This window comes from Mastigoproctus giganteus, chromosome 9 (assembly GCF_048544385.1).
Source record: "Mastigoproctus giganteus isolate SK-2022 chromosome 9, ASM4854438v1, whole genome shotgun sequence".
Classification (NCBI taxonomy): domain Eukaryota; kingdom Metazoa; phylum Arthropoda; class Arachnida; order Uropygi; family Thelyphonidae; genus Mastigoproctus; species Mastigoproctus giganteus.
In genome coordinates, this window is record NC_143583.1 from 24,975,276 (window position 1) to 24,998,034 (window position 22,759).

General features: G+C 37.8%; 1 protein-coding gene across 3 annotated transcripts in view; it reads left to right on the forward strand.

The window, feature by feature from the left end:
- The window catches only part of LOC150080107 (protein capicua homolog), a 357,037-nt gene that overhangs the window by 103,519 nt on the left and 230,759 nt on the right, over positions 1 to 22,759 (forward strand). For all 3 annotated transcript variants that reach the window (XM_090381551.1, XM_090381553.1, XM_090381554.1), the window contains 2 exons: positions 187 to 372; positions 14,724 to 14,865. In XM_090381551.1, the coding sequence (XP_090237677.1) occupies positions 187 to 372; positions 14,724 to 14,865 (328 nt within the window). The remainder of the gene's footprint in view (positions 1 to 186; positions 373 to 14,723; positions 14,866 to 22,759) is intronic.

Consider the following 22,759-nt stretch of genomic DNA (forward strand, 5'->3'; position numbering starts at 1 on the left):
TGCATGTTAAATGTGTTCCAATTTGCCCAACTTATTTATGGTTATGGAAAGCTTGAAGACCATGGCTGCCAATATAGTTTGAAAAACAATGTTTATTTTTAAATACTTTTATTATTTTTGTAAATTAGCATTTGTGTCATTGAGAAAGCCACCAGTCAGATTTCATTACATATATTTCTGATTTAGGGTAAAGATAAGGATCACATACGTCGTCCAATGAATGCATTCATGATATTCAGTAAACGACACCGTGCTCTTGTACACCAGAGGCATCCTAATCAAGATAATCGCACTGTAAGCAAGATTTTAGGCGAGTGGTGGTATGCTTTGGAGCCAAGAGATAAACAGAAGTACCATGATTTAGCTTTTCAGGTGCTGTTTTTACTTTTCATTTGAGTTATTTTTAATTTTACGTCTTTTGCAATACACATGTGCATCCTTTGAGATACACATAGGTTGGCACACAAAACTGTATCACATTTCAAAACCAAATATTTTTATTTCATTGATGATACATCAATGAAATGGGTAATTATTCTTGGAAACTCTAGTGCCAATGAAATGGAAAATATTTTTTTTTAGTATGGATATATGGAATCAGACTGGGTACATGTACCAGAGGCCAAAGTTGGTGACATTGTAAAACAGTTGTCATCATTTAAGGACAGAAAAGGTAATATTGCTATACATGTAGGAAATAATGATATGTAGCAAAGGTAATCTGAGGCTTTGCCTCAAAGTCTTATTGCAAAATCCCTTTGATATTGTTTTGATTTGATTGGACTTTATGAAGAAATTGTTATTAGTCACAATCTAGAAGAGTGGTTTCTTTACATAAACATTTCAAGTAAAAGTTTGAAAGCCATATTTTGCTTTATAATGGAATTATACAATGATCGTTTGTTTGTTTGTTATTTGGTTTTTAGGAGCATTAGCAACTAAGGCCATATTGCTCCGGGATATGCGGTGGTCATTCCTTGACCTTTCCGCATCCTCTGTATTTGGTGGCTCGAACCCCGGTCTAATCAAGAAGCGTGTGCTACACACTGCTGCTCCTTCCCACCTGACTACGGAGGCGCCATATATACAATAATCAATTCTTGTTGCACATTCATTCTCTTCTATGAAGAGAACACTGGAAATGCAAAGCATGTGTCAGAGAAGATCAAGTGTGACCAGTATAAATCAGATGTTTGTGGAGACTTAGGGTTGACGGTGTTCTTTCTGAGTTCGCAAGGTGGGTTCACTAAGTTGCCTTACTTCCTCCGCCTTTGGGACAGCAGGGCAGTAGATCAGGTCTGCAGAAGAAGAGAATATCTAAAAAAACCATGTTGCAGCCTAGCATGCGTACACATACACAATGTAGTAAACTTGGTTCCATGAAAAAAAGTCTTGCTTCCATCATTCCATATCAAGCTGGCACTGTTCAAACAATTTGTTAAAGCATTAGATCCTCAAGGTGGCACCTTCATGGATGTACAGTCTGTCTATGTTTCCAAAATTGATGCAGAAGTGAAAAGTGAAATATTTATTGATCCACAAGTTAAGCAGAATCTTAAACTGCAAGACAAAATGACTGATGCCGAATGAAATGCTTGGCAGTTGTTTCACCTTGTAGTGAATGTCTTTATTGGTAATATTGTTTACTTGTAGCAAAGATTAATACTTATTTCTGAAACAAAGTCATATTTAGAATCAACAAACTCAGTTCATAAAGAAACACCAAAAATGTGCCCGTTTCTCATCATAGATAAATGGATCCTTTTTTGAAAATTTATTACATGTGTAATAAATAGCAAATAGCATGATTACATAGTGCAGTGTTTCTCAAAGGGTGTGCCGCGTCACATTAGTGTGCCGCAAAATTTTCCAAGCGTGCTGCGAAATTTAGAAATTTCTTCTTCTATGACTACGTAGGTGTGCCGCGAAATTTTTCTTCTTTGAAAAATGTGCCACGAGAGTAAAAAGATTGAGAAACACTGACATAGTGTATAGATAATAATAATTCACTACTCTCCATAAAAATGCATAGTGCGATAGTTAACACTGGTAGATTCATAGAAACATGACAATATCTCGTGATCTAAGACGAAGATGGGTGAAATGCTGTTTTGAAATAATTTTGATTGGGAAAGATGTATTTTAATGGATAGTAGAGTGAGCACCTATGCCTGTACATCTGTGAAATGACACTTCATTTTTCATGTTATAAGGTGTATGTTTGTTAGGTGATTTTATCCCCCTTTGACGTTCTTATTTTGAATATCTTCAGTATAATCATCCCGTGCCACATTCCTCAACTGGTGAATGTTATTATCAACCATCTGTTTAAATGTTATTTTTGGCCTTTTAGAGTGACATTACATTCAAATAGCCTTCTTAACAGAGGATGGGGACTCCACACTATATCACTTTTCCATAGATATAGTTGTTTTATGCATATATCATCACTAGTAAATGATTCATTTTCTATAACTTGCCAAACATTTGGCTACTTTATCTTACTATAGTCCATGTTATTTTTAGTTGTCAAAATATATAAAACAATTCTATTAAGAAAATATTCAAACTTGGGGTTATTTGAAGTATATCCATGGACTGGAGATGGGCAAATGTGACCCCAATTCACAAAGGAGGATCAAAGGGCGACACAAGTAATTATAGACCTATTAGTTTAACTTCTGTTCCAGGGAAATTAATGCAGGCACTGGTTAAAGAAGCACTGCAGGATCATCTAGACAAGATTTCAGTTATAGCTCAGACACAGCATGGTTTTGTTAAAGGGAAGTCCTGTCTGACCAATTTGATTGGTCAGACAGGACTCGATGCAGGGAATAACTTTGATATCATATATTTGGATCTTAGAAAGACTTTTGATACTGTTGCACATGGAAGAATGCACAAATTGGAGCAGTGCAGCATTGGAGGCAAATTGCTGCTATGGATAAAGGGATGGTTTAGTGGGAAAATACAGTGGTAATCAATGGACACTGCTCTTCGTGGACTAATGTTATTAGTGGAGTCCCTCAGGGTTCAGTGTTAGGTCCATTGTTGTTTTCTGTATTTATAAATGATATTGATGATGATATATCAGGCTTAATGTCCAAATTTGCAGATGATATGAAGGTTGGCAGGGTTGTTAATGACAGTAACGACAGTATGCTGCTGCAACAGGATCTAGAAAAGTTGAGCAGATGGGCTGAGAGGTGGCAAATGAAGTTTAACATTGACAAATGTAAAGTACTACATATGGGAAGCAGTAACCCCAGAGTAATGTATCAACTCTGTGGTATTACACTACAGTGGTAGAGAATGAAAAGGACCTGGGGGTAATTGTGCAGGCAGATATGAAGTTTTCTGAGCAATGTGGACGGTTTGCAAGAGTAGCTCACGGTGTCTTGTCAATGATATACAGGAATTTTTCTAGCAGGGAAAAGGAAGTGATTATCCCTTTGTATAAGGCAATGGTCAGGCCATGCCTTGAGTACTGTGTGTAAGTCTAGAGACCTCATTTTAGGAAGGATGTAGATTTGCTTGAGCATGTACCGAGAAGGGCAACAAGGTTGATGAGGGGAATGTAAGGATCCTCTTACAAAGAGAAGCTTAAGTTCTACAAATTGCAGTGGCTGGAGACTAGGCACCTGTGAGGTGATCTGATTGAGGTGTATAAGGCCTTGATTGGGTTGAGCATGCTGAATTCTGATGGGATTCTTCCACTTGCTCAGATTATGAACCTAAGGGGGCATAAATTCAAGTTGAGGAAAGACAGTTGTAGAATAGATGTGTGGAAATTTGTGTTTAGCTAGTGGGTGGTTAATTGCTGGAACAAACTTCCATCTGTCATTGTGGAAGTTGATAGGTTAAATAAATTCGAGAAACTGGACAAACATTTAGAGGGAATGGTTTTGTGAATTTTTTTTTGGCTGATGCTACATAAGCTCATCCACTTGCTTCCTTGCATATCACATGCCACAACCAGTTTTGTTAGTAGCATTAACTAGTGTCAGGATTTTGAAATGGAGCAAAGAACAAATATTAAATTTCGCTTTAAATTGGGAAAATCTGCAGCAGAAGCATTTGATATGTTAAAAACTGTTTATGGCGATGAAACAGTAAGTCATACTAGAGCACTTGAATGGTATAAGCAGTTTAGAGAGAGACATGCGGATGTTTGCAATGGCCCAAGAAGTGGGCATCTGTCAACCTCTCAAAATGAGGACAGTTTAGGATATTGTGGCAAGAGGTTGTCAGTTGACCCTCAGAATGATGGCTGATAAGTTGAATATGAATATGGAGACGATTCATTAAACTGTGCACAAAGATTTACGGAAAAGGAAGGGGTAAAATTTGTTCCACACAGCCTTACAGAGGAGCAGAAACAACAAGTGTCATCATGCAAATACTTCAGACATGCAGACTCATTAAGACAATTCTAATTTCCTCGACTGAATTGTCACTGCAGATGAGTGTTGGGTGTTTCAATACAATCCAGAGATGAAGCATCAGAGCATGCAGTGGACTTCAAAATCGTCACAGAGGCCCAAAAACTTTTGTTTACAGAAGTCGTGGATCAAACCACAGACAGTCATGTTTTTGAAAAACATTGTGTAATTCACAACTAATTTATACTTTAAGAGGAGAGAGACAGAGTCAATGCTGCTTTCTATGTACTGGCACTTTGAAGATTATTGAAGCACATTTCCCAAGTGAGGCTCCAATTTCGAGAGAAAGGCAGCTGGTTATTGTTGCACAACAAAGCTCCTGCCCATTCCACACTTGTTGTGAAGACATTTCTGGTGAAACATGGCATTGTACAAACCATCAATCATTGATTGTACTCTCCTGATCTAGCACCAGCAGACTTTTTTCCTCTTTTGCCAAGGTGAAAACTGCTCTCAAAGGAAAGAGATTTCAAGACGTTGAGGACATAAGAAAAACATAACCACCAAATTGAACTTTATTTCTTTGGAAGCCTTCACTGACTCTTTTCAGAAACTTTTTAGAATGGTGTAATAAGTGCATTCAATCAGGTGAGGATTACTTTGAATAAAAATGAAACCATTTTTGAGCTCCTTCATGTTTTTTTTATTGCACCAATCTGAGAACTTTATTGCTATACCTCGTATATTTGCATATCTTATGCTGTTGGCAATATTTTCATCTTGGTATTATCTTTTCTAGCTAGATTACCCCCCCCCCCCCCTTTTTTTTTCCTTCTCCATGCATTGACACTGGATAAGGAATGTAGGAGGAGATCACCTGGAAGGATGAAGTAGTAAATATTGATATTAGGTAAGGCAATCAGGTTGTCACTTCTCACATTTCATGATTAAAATGTATACCTTTATGGTTCTATGATCTAGATATCATTCATTTGTAATCAATAGACATCCGATAATATGTTCTAAAAATAGGGAAAATATGCATGCAAATATGCAATAAAATAAATGAAAATATGAACCAAAACACTATTATATGCAATAACATTTTTACTTGTATGGTGTAATAAATCTTTATTCTAATACATTTATTATCTTTATTATAATGCATTTATTATATTTATTATGCAGTTAATTATTAATTGAATTACAGTTTCTTTTTATGTGGGCCATTGTAAGCCTAGTGTTTATTGTTTAAAATCATTTTAAAAGCAGAGAATGATCTTTCCATATCGATAGAAGTGAGAAGTGACTGGGATTAACAAAAAATGTGAGCTTTCAAAGCCTCTACTCGAATTGGAAATTCCTCCTCATAACACAGTCATCTGTTTTCCATAAAATATGAAATTCAGAGTTATTTTTAAAATGTTATCAAATTTATTTATTATTTTCTCTCCTATATCTCTAGGGATAGTTGAAATTTCTAACTAAACTGTCTCTACCTCTTCAGTTGCACTACCAAAGAAAGTTCCCATGATTCAAGTTCAGTTACAGAATTAGGTAATCAAGCAGAATGATTTTTGATGAACAGCAAATGTTTTCTAATTAATGAATCAGAAAGAACTGCCTTAGCAACACCAATGGCCAGAGTATTCAAATCATCAACATTTTTTATAGAATCAAAATTTTAGCATAGAACAAAGTTTTAGTATAAAACAGTGCTGTACCTAACCATGTTCTCCATCTTGTCAAAATAAGCTTCTAGTGCAGGAGAATAGCCATGTTGTTTATCTCTGTAAATAAGTATGTATATGTAGGGACTTTTACAAAGATCTTTTTTACACAAGAAATGACTTTTATTAACTTCACTAAAATTGTTCTGAATTGTTTCTGCAAGCCTATGTAAGCCTTTAGCTAAGCAATTAATGTAGATTATGTTTTAATGGAAAACTTGTAATGACCCACTGCTTTTGTCATATACATCAACAGAAATGCAGACTTTTTTTGTCATGGGTCTATTCTCAGTCTGGCCATAATAACTGCAAAGAATCATTCACGAATCTTGCAGTTGTGTACTGCTTCAGGTTTTTAAAAACTTTACAAGCAAACAAATGTGGATGAGAATGTTCTCTGTCTAATTTCCCACATACCAAATGTACAATATAATTTCATCCATGGACATCCAGATGCAATTTTTTTAAAAGTAGATTCAACTAGAATGTTTTTATTTATACAGTAGTTTTTCAAAAATTGTTTTAAAACTGGATTTCTTAACTTATTGAAAAGAATATGGCCACTTACCAAAGTGAGAACAACATCCTTTGAAAAGTCATTTTCTTCTCTTAAGGTTTTTAAAATGTTATCAAATTTATTTATTATTTTCTCTCCTATATCTCTAGGGATAGTTGAAACTTCTAACTAAACTGTCTCTACCTCTTCAGTTGTAATACTTCAGTTAAAAGGACTTGGTTAAATATGACTGATCTGGTAATTTTCTTTCTTTCTATTTTATTTTTTTTGATCACAAGGTGCAATGTTGTTTTTCCATAACAGCCACTCATTGGTTGATTGAGAATTTGTTCTGCATGGAACATTCTTTTCACAAAAGGCAATACTGCCATTTGTAGTGAACTCATTTCCATGATTGGCAATCCATAATTCCATAAAATTACCAGTGGATTTGATTATTTTTTTCAGCATTTTCCATCTTGCAAAATGAAGCTTTCATTTGCAAAATGCTGCAAATGAAAGCTTCAACTGCCTATTCTATGAATTTTTTTATAGCAAAAAAGAACTGTTATGTTACCCATTCAAAGGATATACTGTCATCCAACATCACTGATGGCACAAACATTAAAGTAAGACACCATTGACATGTTTTCCATACTAATGTTATTGTAGTATTGTGATGTTTTCAACAATTGAAATTACATTTCTGAGTTTAATGCTTGAAAACTGATCAAATTAATGAATGATACAGCGTTGCTAGTAATATTCATATTTGCATTTATAGGGTACATTCAAAAATTTCCCAGAATTTTACTATAAAAGTTATTGAGTGAATGGTTGGGCTTACTAACCCAATCACCTTAAAAGTGATTATGTTAGCACACACACATGCACGCATTGTCAGTCTTCCCAATCTTTGAAACATTTTTAAAATAATGTTTTTTTACTGCATATAAGTGGTGCTTCAGCATTTTTTTTTTTTTTTAATGTCATCCACTGTACTGAAATGATTACCCCAAAGCAAAGCACCAGAAGTCAGATGGTGCAAGATTGGAAGAGTAGGGAGGCTACTGTAATTTTTTTTTCACAGCTAAGAACTGCTGAACTGCCATCGCTGTGTGATTTTAGGTGCATTGTCATGGTGCAAGGTCCTGCCATCCTTTCATTTTTGAGGTCTTTTTTATCTCACATTCTCATACAAATGTGTCAAAACTTCAACATAGTAAGCAGCTATAATGCTTTTCTCCACCAAAGTTACAAATTTGTGGTGCACAATGCTCTCATCATTAGAAAAAATGTATGATCAGCATGACTTTGATGTTGGATATTGTTGCATGAGACTCTTTGGGCCAAGAGGACATTTTTTGTGTGATATTCAGATCATTCCGCCTTGGTCTCAGGGGCATATGTAAACACCCAACCACCCCTAGCAACATTTTTCTTAAGAAGCTCAATCGTGCATAGATTTTTACAACAAATGACTTGCAATGCTTTCTTGCAGTCCATTTGATTGTCCAACAGCAAGCATGGAACAAACTTTGCACACACAAATGCAGCCCTAAATCTTGTATCAGGATTGTGTGTACTGAGCCTGCAGCTAGTCCACCTTTGTGAGTGCCTTAAGAATCATTCGCTATCATTTCACATGAGTTCCTTCATTTCATAACTTTTTTGTCGTTTTGTAATGTTGAAGGGTATTTACTTCCAGTGTTTCCTGTCTGTTTTTAAGCCGATTTTTTTTTTTTTTTTTTGTTGTTAATTGTTGGCGCATTGGCTTCTGTGGCCATAATGCACCTCCCAAAGTTTTTTCATTTTACTGTGATCCAAGTCCGAGGCGGGATTCAAATCCGCGACCTTTGCGTTGCCAGGCAGGCCCACCTGGCTAGCTCAGTTGGCTTTAAACAGATTAAACCACTTGTAAACTGCTGTTTTCATTAAAGCATTGTTTCCATAAACTTTCTGTAATGTTTACAGTATCTTTGTAGCACTTTTCCCAAGTTTCAAGAAGAACATGATGTTAGTATGTTGTTCAAACTGCAACATTCTGTAATCAATCAGCTGTGACAAATGAGTGACAAGGTAGTCAAGCCAGTTTCCACTTGGCATGCATGTGCATCAAGATCAGCATCAACATCCCGTGAAACTTTACAGCGTAGCACAAACCATTTAAATACCATCATGCGATTCCGGGAAATTTTTTGAATGAATTATGTATACTGAAAGGACAGAATTCGTGGGATACCTGGTTCCTGGACAATGCGGCACTGTCACCCATCTCTCTAGTCGACGAACCGACCTCTTGCCAGGTATGTAGGTACACTGCATCATTGCACTCACGTAGATGGTAATTCAATGTCAGTATGAATACACATTGTGAGTTTAACCAACTTTGAAAGAGGGATGATAGTGGGTGCCTGACACATGGCTTACTCTATCACGGAGGTGGTATAGAAATTGCAATATCCTCGTTCAACAGTATCAAGAGTGTATAGGGAATACACCATTTCCGGAATATTATGGACAGTGCTGTGGGCGGAGAAAGGTGGTGGATGAATGTGGCCGTTGACGTTTGTCTTGCATTGTTTCAGCCAACCGGAGAGTGACAGTGGCACAAATCACCGCCGACTTCAACGAGGGAGGTGCCAGAAATGTTTCCACCAAGACCATCAGGCAATCATTAGCCACAATATGTTATGGGAGCTGCCGACCCACCAGCGTCCCATTGCTAACTTGATGATACAGGACTCTACACCTCAACTGAATAAAAGAACATTGGCACTGGACCTTGGATGATTGGAGAGGGGTCTCGTTGACCACTGAGTCCCGTTTCCAGTTACTGCGAGCAGACAGGAGGGTGCGTATCTGACGGAAACAGCACAAAGCTATGCACCCATCATGTCAACAAGGAGCTGTTTAGGCAGGTGGATGGTTGGTAATGGTCTGGGGTGTGTTCAATTGGCATACATTGGAACCACTGTACATCTAGCTGCATTTCTGAATGGCCCAGGTTACATGTCCATCCTTGCAGACCATCTGCATCACTTCATGGTCATCAGGCACCCATCAGGCACCAATGAACTCTTCAGGCAGGACAATACACTGCCCCACAGAGCCGTGGTGATTAGAATACGGTTCAAAGAGCATTCCACAAATTTTACCACCATGGAATGGCCTCCCTGTTCAATGGACACGAACCCTGGAGCATCTTTGAGATGCTATGGAAAGGTCCGTTTGAGCTTTGAATTCTCCACCCAGGAATTCTATGGAATTATGGACAGTGGTGTAGCAAGCAAGCATGGATGGAAATACCTGTGGAATGCTTATTGAACTACAGTAGTAGACTCAATGCCTCACTGTGTGACTTCCCTTATCTGGGCAAAGGTGGGCCTAGCCATTACTAGGTAGGTATCTCATGATTTTTGTCCACTCAGTGTATATGTACAAATGATTAAAATGACCACAATGTGCATTTGCATATGCACATTACAAATGTATATAATCCATTGTCTAATAATCACACTGTATATAAATAATAAATACATCCTTTACTAATGTAGTTAAATATTAGCAAATTTTCTCTTACTGCTTATCATCAGTGGACTTACTTATATTTTTGAGATAGCAATATAAAAGAAAAAAAATTGCTGAAACACAGAATTGAACTATAAATACTGAATGCCAATTTGAGTATAGTTTTTTTTTTAGATCTGAACTATTTTAGCACTTTTATTATTGATTTTTGTTTATTAGTATTCCAGAATTTGTTACTCATGATGCAGATAGTGTTATATCCTGTCAGCAGTTATAATTGCTAAAGCACATCCTTATCAAAATATTGCCTACCATTTTAACTCTTCTGTGTGATGGTATAATGGTTTTGGCATGTTCTACTCGTTTGGAAAAAGTCAGAGATTCTGTTCCCCATAGATGGTTTTTCAAACGAGTGAAAGATGGTTTTGCCATCTTTCACTCATTTGGAAAAAGTCAGAGATCCTGTTTGTCTGTAAAGATTTTTTTTTTTTTTCACTTGGGGCTGTAGTTTGCTCTCAGCTGGAGGTGTACAATTTTTTTCTAATTGTGCATATTCTAATCTGGTTTATATGCACAGTTAAGGTAAGAAGTATATGCAGATATAAAGGTAAGAACTATTGTAATTAATTTTTTTTCACTTTTTAGTAATATTTTTTATTTCTGTTTGATACTATATATCTTCAGTTTTGGTCCATTAATGATGGTACCAACTAATCAAGCATTCTCATTTCTGTTACATTTCTTTTCTCCTGTGCCAATGTCCTCTTAGGATTTTAATTGAAGTTACAGATTTCTTTGTAGTAGATTCCTTGAAAGATGTTTTAAGTTGCATGTCTATACTTAAGAGCTTTTGAATGAGCTACTGTACATTGAAACTGGATAAGGAAGAAGAGTAGGAGACTGGCAGAATTACTTAACAAGTACAGGTCACTGTTGAAAAAAAAAGCCGTGAATTAGGGTTGAATTTGAAAGTGACTGCAATTCTGCCCAGACACGATAGAAGGGAGTATATGTTGAGAGCCTGGTCGATCAATTCGGCCCTGGAAAGATTGTGCAAGGCTCAAGGGGTAGAATTTTTTTCAGTCTGGACTGTACTTGTTAACAGGAGAGACTGCTTCTACAGGGATGGGATACACTTAAATAGAAAGGGTGCAAGAATATTTGCTAATGCTATCGAGGCAGTGTTAGGTGGGTCGGAAAACTGCTAGCTTGGGGGGATACAAGGACTAAAAGATTAACAGTAGCCACTGGCAGAGGTGAAAGAGATTCTTGCACTGCTTCTATTGGAATGAACAGAAGCCTAAAAAACAAAATGCAGAATATTTCAGAGACTGCTGGGAGTCATTGCGGTACAAGTAAACACATGGGTTGTGTTAGGGTAGCTAGGAATAGAAACAGGTGCACGTATACTTGTGTGTACACCAATGCTAGGAGTTTAGTAAATAAATTTGATGAATTTGAGGTATTGCTAAAAACATCAAAGGCAGATATTGTTGGGATATCAGAGACGTGGTGTCACACAGAAATAAGGAATGCGGAACTGGAATTTGGGGAATACAATGTGTATAGAAAGGATAGACAGGACAGGAGGGGAGGAGGGGTTATGCTATTAGTTAAGAAACACATAAAGTCCAAGGAAGTGAAGCCAGTCGACATCGATGGACAGTGCAGTGTCGAGTCAGTTTGGTGTGACATAAGCATTGGGAGATCAAAATTGAGAGTAGGAGTGTGCTATAGGCCTAATGACTCTGATGAGTATAATAAGAAACTGTACAGGGAAATAGAGTGGGCCAGTAAATTAGAGTGTCTTATAATTGGGGATTTTAATTTCCCAGATATTGACTGGAATTTGGGGGCTGGTCACTCACACACTAGCAAGGCATTTGTGGATTTATTGGATGATTGTTTTCTACATCAGCATGTTCGGGAGGCAACTAGAAGGAGTAATACTCTTGATTTGATTATCAGTAGTGATTCTTCATGCATTAAGAATCTGCAGATACAGGAACCACTAGGTGGCAGTGATCACAGTGTGCTGAAGTGGGATTTACTCAAAGAGGGAACTACCATTAGGGGTAAAGGGAAGGGTTATTGCTTTCGTAAAGGTGACTACGATGGTCTTAGACAGTATTTAAATTCTATACAGTGGGACCAACTGATGAGGTTACCAACAGCAAACTCAAAATGGGAAGCATTCAAAGAACTTATCTTGGAAGCTACTAGGCTTTACATACCAACTAAGAAATATTGTTCAAGGTTTAGGCCTAAATGGATGTCAGATGAACTAATGAGACATATGGCAGAGAAGAAAAATGCATGGGATACATACAAATTAACACGTGATACAGAAGCCTATGATAGATACAAGTTGATCTGTAACCAAGTTACAAAGGAGGTTAGGCAGGTGAAGGCAGATTACGAGAAATCTTTGGCAAGGGATGCAAAGAAAAACAGCAAAGAGTTCTTTACTTATGTAAACTCTCGAAGGAAGGGGATGAATCAGATTGGTACACTTGATATCGATGGGTCAACTGTTGATGATCCTGCTCAGGTAGCTAACAAACTAAACGAATATTTTGCATCGACATTCACACATGAGGAGTTATTCAGCGAGGGGAATGCCAGGGGTGTTCAACTCTGGCAGTAAGCTAGATAATCTTATAATAACTGAGAGTGAAGTGGAGGAGAAATTGTTGAAGATAAACGCGAAAAAGGCATCTGAGGTGGATGGGATATATCCAGTTATATTAAAGGAGGCAGCAAAGGAAGTAAGCAAACCTTTATCCATAATTATGAGAGCTTCCTTGGACTCAGGGAAGGTACCCACAGACTGGAGATATGCAAATGTGACCCCAATTCACAAAGGAGGATCAAAGGCTGACACAATTAATTATAGACCTGTGAATCTAACTTCTGTTCCAGGAAAAATAATGGAGGCACTGGTGAAAGAAGCACTGCAAGATCATCTAGACAAGACTTCAGTTATAGCTCGGACACAGCATGGTTTTGTTAAGGGGAAGTCTTGCCTGACCAATTTGATTGGATACTATGATGCAGTCACAAAAGAACTGGATGCAGGGAATAACGTTGATATTATATACTTGTATTTTATAAAGGTCTTTGATACTGTTGCAAATGGAAGACTGCTGCACAAATTGGAGTAGTGTGGCATTGGAGGCAAATTTCTGCTATGGATAAAGGGGTGGCTGAGGGGGAGAAGACAGAGAGTTGTAATCAATGGACACTGCTCATCGTGGACTAATGTTATTAGTGGAGTCCCTCAGGGTTCAGTGTTGGGTCCATTATTGTTTTCTATATTTATAAATGATATTGATGATGGTATATCAAGCTTAATGTCCAAGTTTGCAGACGATACGAAGGTTGGCAGGGTTGTCAAGGACACTATGCTGCTGCGACAGGATCTAGAAAGGTTGAGCAGATGGGCTGGGTGGCAAATGAAGTTTAACATTGACAAATGTAAAGTACTACATATGGGAAACAGCAACCCCAGAGCAACATATCAACTCTGTGGTACTACACTGACAGTGGTAGTGAATGAAAGGGACCTGGGGGGGGGGGTTGTTCGCTGAAGTTCTCTGATAGTGCAGACGGGCTACAGGAGTAGCTCATGGTGTATTGTCAGTGATATATAGGAATTTTTCTAGCAGGGATAAGGAGGTGATTATTCCCTTGTATAAGGCAATGGTCAGGCCACACCTAAAGTACTGTATACAGGTCTGGAGGCATCATTTCAAGACGGTTGTAGAGCTGCTGGAACGAGTACAGAGAACGGCAACAAGATTAGTGAATGGAACAAAGGGGTGCTCTTACGAAGAAAGGCTTAAGTTTTGCAAATTACAATGTCTGGAGACTAGGCACCAGTGAGGTGATCTGATAGAGGCGTATAAAGCCTTGAATGGTTTGAGCATGCTCAATGCTGATGGGATTCTTCCACTTTCTCAGAATGATCACCTGAGAGGGCATAAATTCAAATTGAAGAAAGACAGATGTAGGATAGACGTGAGGAAATTTGCCTTTAGCCAGCGGGCGGTTGGTTGGTGGAACAGACTTCCATCCCTTGTCGTGGAAGTTCATAGCCTAAATAAGTTTAAGGCTCAGCTGGACAGGTATTTTGAACAAACAGAGGGGTGAAGTGGAAGTGGTTTTTTTTTTTTTTTTTTTTGGCTGATGCTGCATAAGCTTGCTTTGTTGCATCAAATGCCTCTACTAATACTAATGCTGAAAAGGAGAAGGATATCACTTGGAAAGATGATCTAATAAAGATTGATATATATGTTGGATAATCATAGGTCATTACTTCTCATATTTCATTTGATTAAAATGTGTAAACACTTTGTTATTCTTAAAGTTCTGGTTACTAATTGATCTTTCCCTTTATTCCCTCTTCCACTCTCCAAGATTGTATTCTTCCAATCCCCACAAGCCAGGCCTAGACAGTGTGACTTTAGTAATTGTATTACACAATCTCCAACATCACTGTCATATTGGTACCATTTGATACATGTTCTGTTAATTTTAAGTTAACTCTTTGCATATAACAATGTTTTAATTTTTTTGATTTAGGTAAAAGAAGCACATTTTAAAGCACATCCAAATTGGAAATGGTGTAGCCGAGACAGAAAAAAATCAAGTTCTGGATCAGTAAGCAAAGATTTGAGGAAAAATGCAAGCACTTCAGATGATATTTCTGTCATTAATACTTCAGGTAAGAGCATAAAACATTGTTTAAACGTGGTCTGAATGTTTCTGTGTGTTAAAAAGTTCTGACCCATGAATACATTAGAGTACATTACTGGTGGTTCTGGTTTAGAAAGAAATTGTCAATGGGAGATTTTTATAATTTGATGATATTGGATTACAAAACATTAAGATGGTATATATTGTGTTGTACACATTACACTTAGAATGTGGAAGATTTGAAATATTCAGTCATGTCCAACTTTACATTATATTTTCATGAACCAAAGCAGAGACCAATTTCTAAACTGTGCATACAAATATTTTGAAATCAGTGGTTCATCCCTGTGTTTTTGAAACGAGGGCTTAGAAATTTTAAAATAGTAATTTTAATTCCATATTTTGGAGGGGTTAAGAGGTTTTAAAATTAGTAGGTTCATCCCCATGCTCTTTTAATACAAGCTTGGAGCTAGTTCCTAATAATATGTGTTATCCTTGGTTCTCCTAACTATCATTATTTAATAATGGTAATGTACAAGATGGTTTTTGGTTGGGATTTGAATAAGCATGAGGCAATTAAAGCCACAAAGTGTCAGTATATCCTGTATTATAAATTGAATGTACAAGGTATGATCAAAGAAAATTTGGGGACTGAACTTTTTGATTACACCTTTTGGGGACTAAACTACCAGCTATTTGGATGGTGTATCTCCTTCAAAGTAATGGAATCTCTTTCACACCAATTCCATTGCTTCTGCAATTTCTGGAAACAATCTTGATAGGGTTCTTTTGGAATTAAAAATAGTTTTTTTGCCATATTCTGAATAATTTCCTCAATCATTGCAAATCTGTGACCATTCAAGGAGATTTTAAGCGGGGGCGGGGGGAATAGAATCACAGGGAGCTAAATTATGAGTGAGTGAGTATGGCAGATTGGGACTACATTGATGGAACATCAAGTGTACAGGGATATTTTCATGATGTAAACACTAGTTCCCTGAAGCCCATTTTTCTGTAGCTATTGCTATATTAATAATTTCGGTTGAAAATTAGTTTTTAATGGATCATTAAACCTTAAACTAGCTGGAATGACTTTGTTCATGGCAACTAACAAGGAACTATGTCTACATTTGACTTTGTTATTTTAATACTAAAGTTTTATAATTCTTCAATGCAATAGACTTTATCTTGTCCATGGGTAATCCATGGATTAATTTTGAAAAGGATCAGTATGGGTAAAGCAAAGTTAGTGTATTAATTAATTGCTTTTGACCCAATTCCTAAACTTATTACAAAGGTGGAATTTCTAACTAATACTGCTCTATATTGGGCAAGCAAAAATGAGAGTAGGAGTCTGTTATAGGCCTGATCAATCTGATTAGTACAACGAACAGCCATACAGTAAAATAGTGCACCAGTTAATCAGAATGTCTCAAATGGGGAATTTTCATATGGGGGACATTCCTCTGCCTGGTCTGGTGAGGTGTTAGCCGGGCTTGAGAGTCCGCCTAACACTTCACCAGACCAGGCAGAGGAATTATCGAATTCTGTCATCCTGAACAAATATCTCTCCTCTTTCTGTGAGTACGCTACCTATTCTGGGTTTCAAATAAACCCTGAAAAATCCAAATACGTCATCTTCTCACGTAGAGCACAAGCAGACCTCAATCCATCAGCCTCTCTGCAGCCTTCCATTGCGGGGCATGTTCTCGTCACCACTCATTCAGTAAAATTCCTAGGAGTGGTAATGGACGAAAACCTAACGTATAAAGAACAAATCCAGCAACTGCGTTCAAGAGCATTACGGGCTTTCTGGGATATGAAACTTGATCTCTGAAGAGCACACAACAAGGAAACAGTCAGAAAATTTCTCCTCTACTACTTTAGTTCTATCATTAGTTATGGTATTGAAGTTTGGTCGGCTGCTCCTGTGTCCAGTCTGAAGGTGCTCTGGGGTCTGGAATTCTGGGTCCTAAAGTGGGGCAACAATTGGGTTCACCTACCCTATGCAACATCAAAATCACAGCTCTGCATAAATCTGAGATACACCCCGGCCCAGCACCTGGCATATATGAGGAAGCTCACAATGGCGTTTAATCTGTGCTCCGCTGCTCTTGACTTCGTTAATATCTGGGAAATCGTAGGCTGGAAACTCTCTGGTAGAGCCCTCAGAAACCGTCCAGTGCTCTGTTCTAACCTGCAGAAGCTCTCGACCTTCAAGCGGCACTTTCCAAACAGCATCATCGGCACGCTGAACTCCGCAAACATTGCTTTGGATGTGTGGTCCAGAGATTCTGTCTACAGAGAAGAAAAGCACAAATCCATAGTCAAGTGCAGTCAGCATTCCTGCAATTGTCAGCAGAACTAGTCAACTCCCAGTGAAAGTCTCCAGACTGCCTCAATGTGTTGCAGCTTGTATATAATAACTTGTATATAATAACTATAAAATCTGTGTACTATAATGCAATATAAGCTCTGTATAATCAATCTATTACAATAACTATAAAATACGTTTATTGCAATATTAGCTGTGTATATTGCACTGTCTATGTATTTGCTTGTGTACCCACGTAGTTTTTTATGTACTGAATATAATGTGTCCAGTTAATTGTAAGATTCCTCTGGTTGCCTGTAGCGGAAATCATGTCCTACATTTCTATGAATAAAGAATTTTATTATTATTATATTTTAACTTTCCAGATATCGACTGGAACTTGTGGGTTGGTCACTCACAGACTAGCAAGATTTTTGTGGATTCATTGGATGCCTGTTTTCTACAAGCAGCATATTAGAGAGGAAATAAGAGGGAGTAATACTCTTGTACTGATTATCAACAGTGATTATTCATGCATTCAGAATCTGCAGATAAAAGAAACGCTAGGTGGCAGTGATCACAGTGTATTGATTTGGAAGTAGCATCTGGAGACTAGGCACCTGCAAGGTGATTTGATCGAGGTGTTAAAGGCTTTGAATGGATTGAGCAAACTCAGTGCCTATGGGATTCTTCCTCTTGCTCAGACTACACACACACACACACACACACACACACACACACACACACACACACACACACACACACACAAGGGCACACAAGGGCACACAAATTCAAATTGAGGAAGGGCGGTTGCAGAATAGATATGCAGAAGTTTGCCTTTAGCCAGTGGAGTGGTTGATTGCTGGAATAAACTGCCATCTGTCGTTGTGGAAGTTAATAGCTTAAATTCAAGGAAGAACTAGACAAACTATTGGAGTGAATGAATATGTGAAATGAATACATAAGGGCGGTTCTAAAAGTGAAGTGGGAAATTACCAGTCAGTCAGTCTAACTTCAATTGTGGGGAAAATTATGAAGACAATGATCAAGGGTGGAATTCAGGATCATTTAGATAGAAATCGAATTCTGAAGGATACTCAGCATGGTTTTGTAAAGGGAAAGTCATGTTTAATTAATCTGTTTAGCTATTTAGACAGGATCGCTCAAGAGCTGGACTTAAATAATTTCAACATTGTTTATTTGGATTTCAGGAAAGCATTTCACTCAGTCCCACATGAGCGGTTACTTTATAAGCTGGAACAGGTTAGAATCAGAAGGAAAATCCTTAGATGGATAGCTGGATGGCTTCAGGGTAAAGGGGGGGCAGAGGGTTGTGATAAATGGTCATTCCTCAGATTGAGTTAATGTAAGAAGTGGGTTCCCCAAGGATCAGTATTAGGACCACTGTTGTTTTTGATTTTCATTAATGACATCGATGAAGGGATGGAGAGCGTGATGTCTAAATTTGCAGATGATGTAAAGATTGGTAGAGTAGTTAATGTTCACTGCCAAGCAGAGCTTCTTCAGAGTGACCTAGATAGATTTCAGAGATTTTCAGAAAAATCCAACAAAGTGTAAGGTATTACACATGGGGAACAGTAACCCCAAAATAACTTATACACCTGGTGGAGTTGAACTAAAGCCAGTATTAGAGGAAAGGTACTTGGGTATTATAATACAGTCAGACATGAAGCTCTCTGAGTATTGTTAACAGGTTGCAAGGAAGGCCCATGGTGTTCTATCGATGATTTATTGAACAATTGCTAGTAGAGATAAGGATGTAATCCCATTATATAAGGCTATGTTAGCCACACTATGAATACTGTGTTCAAGTATGGAGATCGCACCTAAAGAATGACATTGTGCTTCTTGAAAGAGTCCAGAGATGGGTAACTTGCCTGGTGGTCTGCAAAAGGGTGTCCATATGAGGAAAGACTTTGAATATGTGGTTTGTAAGGCTTGGAAACTAGACACCTTAGAGGAGGTTTGATTGAGGTGTTTTAGGCTCTGAGAGACATAAGTAAAATGAATGAGGACAAAATTTTCACAGTTATAAATGATTCTAGGGGACATAATTTCAAGTTACAGGGGAGATGTTTGGCCTGGATTGCAGGAAGTTTAATTTAGCCAGCAAGTTATAAATTACTGGAATAAGTTACCTACATAGGTGGTAGAGGCTGACGTTTGGGGAAATTCAAAGGTCAGCTGGATAGTTAACTACAGAGGAGTGAAATGCTTAGGTTGTCTATTTCCTTTTCTCTTATTAATTATTTATTTTTTTTTAATTTTCTTCTTCTTATTATTTTTTTTCTTGGCTGGTGCAGTATAAGTCGGTGGTCATATAATATCTCTGTGCAGGCGAAGTTTTTACGGCTCCAGCAAATGAAGTTTATCTTAAATTTTTGCCATTTTATTGACTTAAATTGGCATATTAATTTATTTTCTAGAAGTAGCTTTATATTCCTAGTTACAATACTTAGTTTATTTTAAACTTAGATAGAGATTTTTTAGGTTATTAATTATTATCGGTGAGGGTAACCACATGTTGGATAATTATCAGCTCCAGCAAACACTAAGTTTTTAATTATATTAGTATTAGTAATGCCATATGGTGCAAGGAAGCCTAAGGCTTATGCTGCACCAACCAAAAACAAAAAAATTCTGAATCACCCTGAGAGAGAGAGAGAGAGAGAGAGAGAGAGAGAGAGAGAGAGAGAGAGAGAGAGAGAGAGAGTCAGAAGTAGAAGGGAATCACCAAGGAAGAAGAATGATGATATCCAGCTCAGGACCCTGGGTGCGCAAAGCCCATACTCACCAGATGTGAGCCCCTGTGGTTCATTCAGCCGTTTTATTGAATTAATCATTATATTAAATTATTTTCTATAAGTAGCTAGGATCTTATAGTCCTAGCCAAGCTCCTTGTTTTATTTTGAAAGTTACTACTTAGTGTCCATAGATTTTACCATTCATAACTTGCCACCATTGTTATATGATACAACTTATATCCTGAACTAGGTAGTGTAAGGTTTAACGTAAAACTACATAGCGAAACACATAGCATTGTATTAGAAATCTGTTAGCTTAGTATAGTATAGTATTAATCAGTAAAATTTATTAATCTCATTAAATGTCATTGTTAATTAAATTGTGCTTAAATGGAATCATGACCCAGATTAGAGCAGTAAAGCAAAGCTATGCTCACAGATTAGTCAGAGTGCCATGGCTTGGGGGATAACCAAAGGGGGGAGATTCTGCAATGCATCACAGTCTAAAAAAATGTGCGAAATGTGAAATGTTTGCAGAGCTGTCTGAAACAGGACATGATCTAACCAAGGAGGATGTCTTTGTGTGTGCTAGGTGCAGAGACTGTGAGGAAATTAGGCGCCAACTCAGTATTCTGATGAGCATCTATCAGAGTTTGAGGTGTAGGGTAGATGCCCTTGAGGAAATTAATAAGAGGGTCCCATCAAGCTCTCAGCTGCCCAACTCAACGCCAGATCTCACTCCTGTGCATCAGGCAACACAGCAGCAATTTCCAAGGCAGAATGAGCTGGTCCCACAGGAACTAGTTATTGTTGGTGACTCTGTTGTCATAGAGATGGGGAATATATTATGCAAAAAAGGATAGGTGGGACAGGACCAGGATATATCTGCCAGGGGGGCAAACATTTATGATGTTGTAGAGCAGATATAATCTTTTAAGGGCACAAAAGGTGATATTGTTGTACAAGTGTGCAACTAAAAGTAAGAACAGGTGCATGTACACCAATGCTAGAAGTATAGTAAATAAATTTGATGAATTTGAAGTGCTGATCAAGGCATCAAAGGCAGATATTGTTGGGATATCAGAGACATGGCATCACACAGATATAAGCAGTGCAGAATTAGAATTTGGGGAGTACAATGTGTACAGAAAGGATACACAGGATAGGAAGGGAGGAGAGGATATGCTGTTAGCTAAGAAACACACAAAATCTAAGGAAGTGCATGCAGTTGACATGCAATGTTGAGTCAGTTTGGTGTGATACTGGAAAGGGAAAATGAGAGTAGGAGTGTGTCTAATGACTCTGATGAGTACAACGAACAAATGTTCAGAGTTAAGTAAAGTTAAGTAAGATTTTAACATTCCAGATATTGACTGGAACTTGTTGGTTATTATTATTATTATTAGCTATAGGGTGCAAGGAAGCTTGAGGCTTTTGCTGCACCAGCCAAAAAAAAAAAAAAATCCTGAGTTACCCTGAGAGAGAGAGAGAGAGAGAGAGAGAGAGAGAGAGAGAGAGAGAGTCAGAGTCAAAAGTAGAAGGGAATCATCAAGAAAGAGAAGAATGCTGATATCCAGCTCAGGACCCTGGGTGTGCCAAGCCCATACTCACCAGATGTGAGCCCCTGGGGTTGGTCACTCGCACGCTAGCAAGACTTTCGTGTATTTAATGGTGAACTGTTTTCTACAGCAACATGGTCGGGGGACAACTACAGGGATTAATACTCTTGATCTGATTATCATGTGATTATCATATAGTGGTGACTCATGCATTAAGAATTTGCAGATAAAGGAACCACTAGGTGACAGTGATAACTGTCCACTGATGTGGGATTTACTTAAAGATGTAACTACCATCAAGGGTAAAGGGAAGGGTTTTTGTTTTTGTAAAGGTGACTACAGTGGTCTCAGGCAGTTTTTAAATAGGTTGGTCACTTGCATGATAGCAAGGCTTTTGTGGATTTAATGGAGGACTGTTTTCTACAGTAACATGTTTGAGGGGGCAACCAGAGAGGGGTAATACCCTTGATCTAATTATCAGCAGTGATGACTCGTGCATTAGGAATTTGCAGATAAAGGAACCACTAGGTGACAGTGATAACTGTCCACTGATGTGGGATTTACTTAAAGATGTAACTACCATCAAGGGTAAAGGGAAGGGTTTTTGTTTTTGTAAAGGTGACGACAGTGGTCTCAGGCAGTTTTTAAATTCTATGCAGTAGGATCAATTGATGTTAAAAACAGTGAATTCTAAATAAATTAATCTTGGAAGCTAGTAGACTTCAAAGTCTTCAAGGAATTAATCTTGGAAGCTACTAGACTTTTCATACCAACTAAGAAATACTGTTCAAGATTTAGGCCAAAATGGATGTCAGATGAACTAATGAGGCTCGTGGCAGAGAAGAAAATGCGTGGGATGCATATAAATTAGCAAGTGATACAGAAGCCTATTGCAGATATAAGCTAGTCTGTAATCAAGTCACAAAGGAGGTTAGGATTAATGATTACGAGAAATCCTTGGCAAAGGATGCATAGAGAAACAATGAAGACTTCTTTACTTATGTAAGCTCTAGAAGGAAGGGGATTAACCAGATTGGTCCACTTGATGTTGGTGGTTTGACTGTTGATGATCCTGCTCAGATAGCTGAAAAACTGAATGAGAATTTTGCATCGACATTCACACATGAGGAATTCTGTAAGGAAGGGGAGGACAGAAGTTTACTCAAATCTAACAGGGAGTTAAATGATATTGTAATAATGGAGAGCACAGTGGAGGAGAAATTGTTGAAGTTAAACATAAAAAAGGCACCTGAGGCAAATGTAATCTATCCAGTTATATTGAAG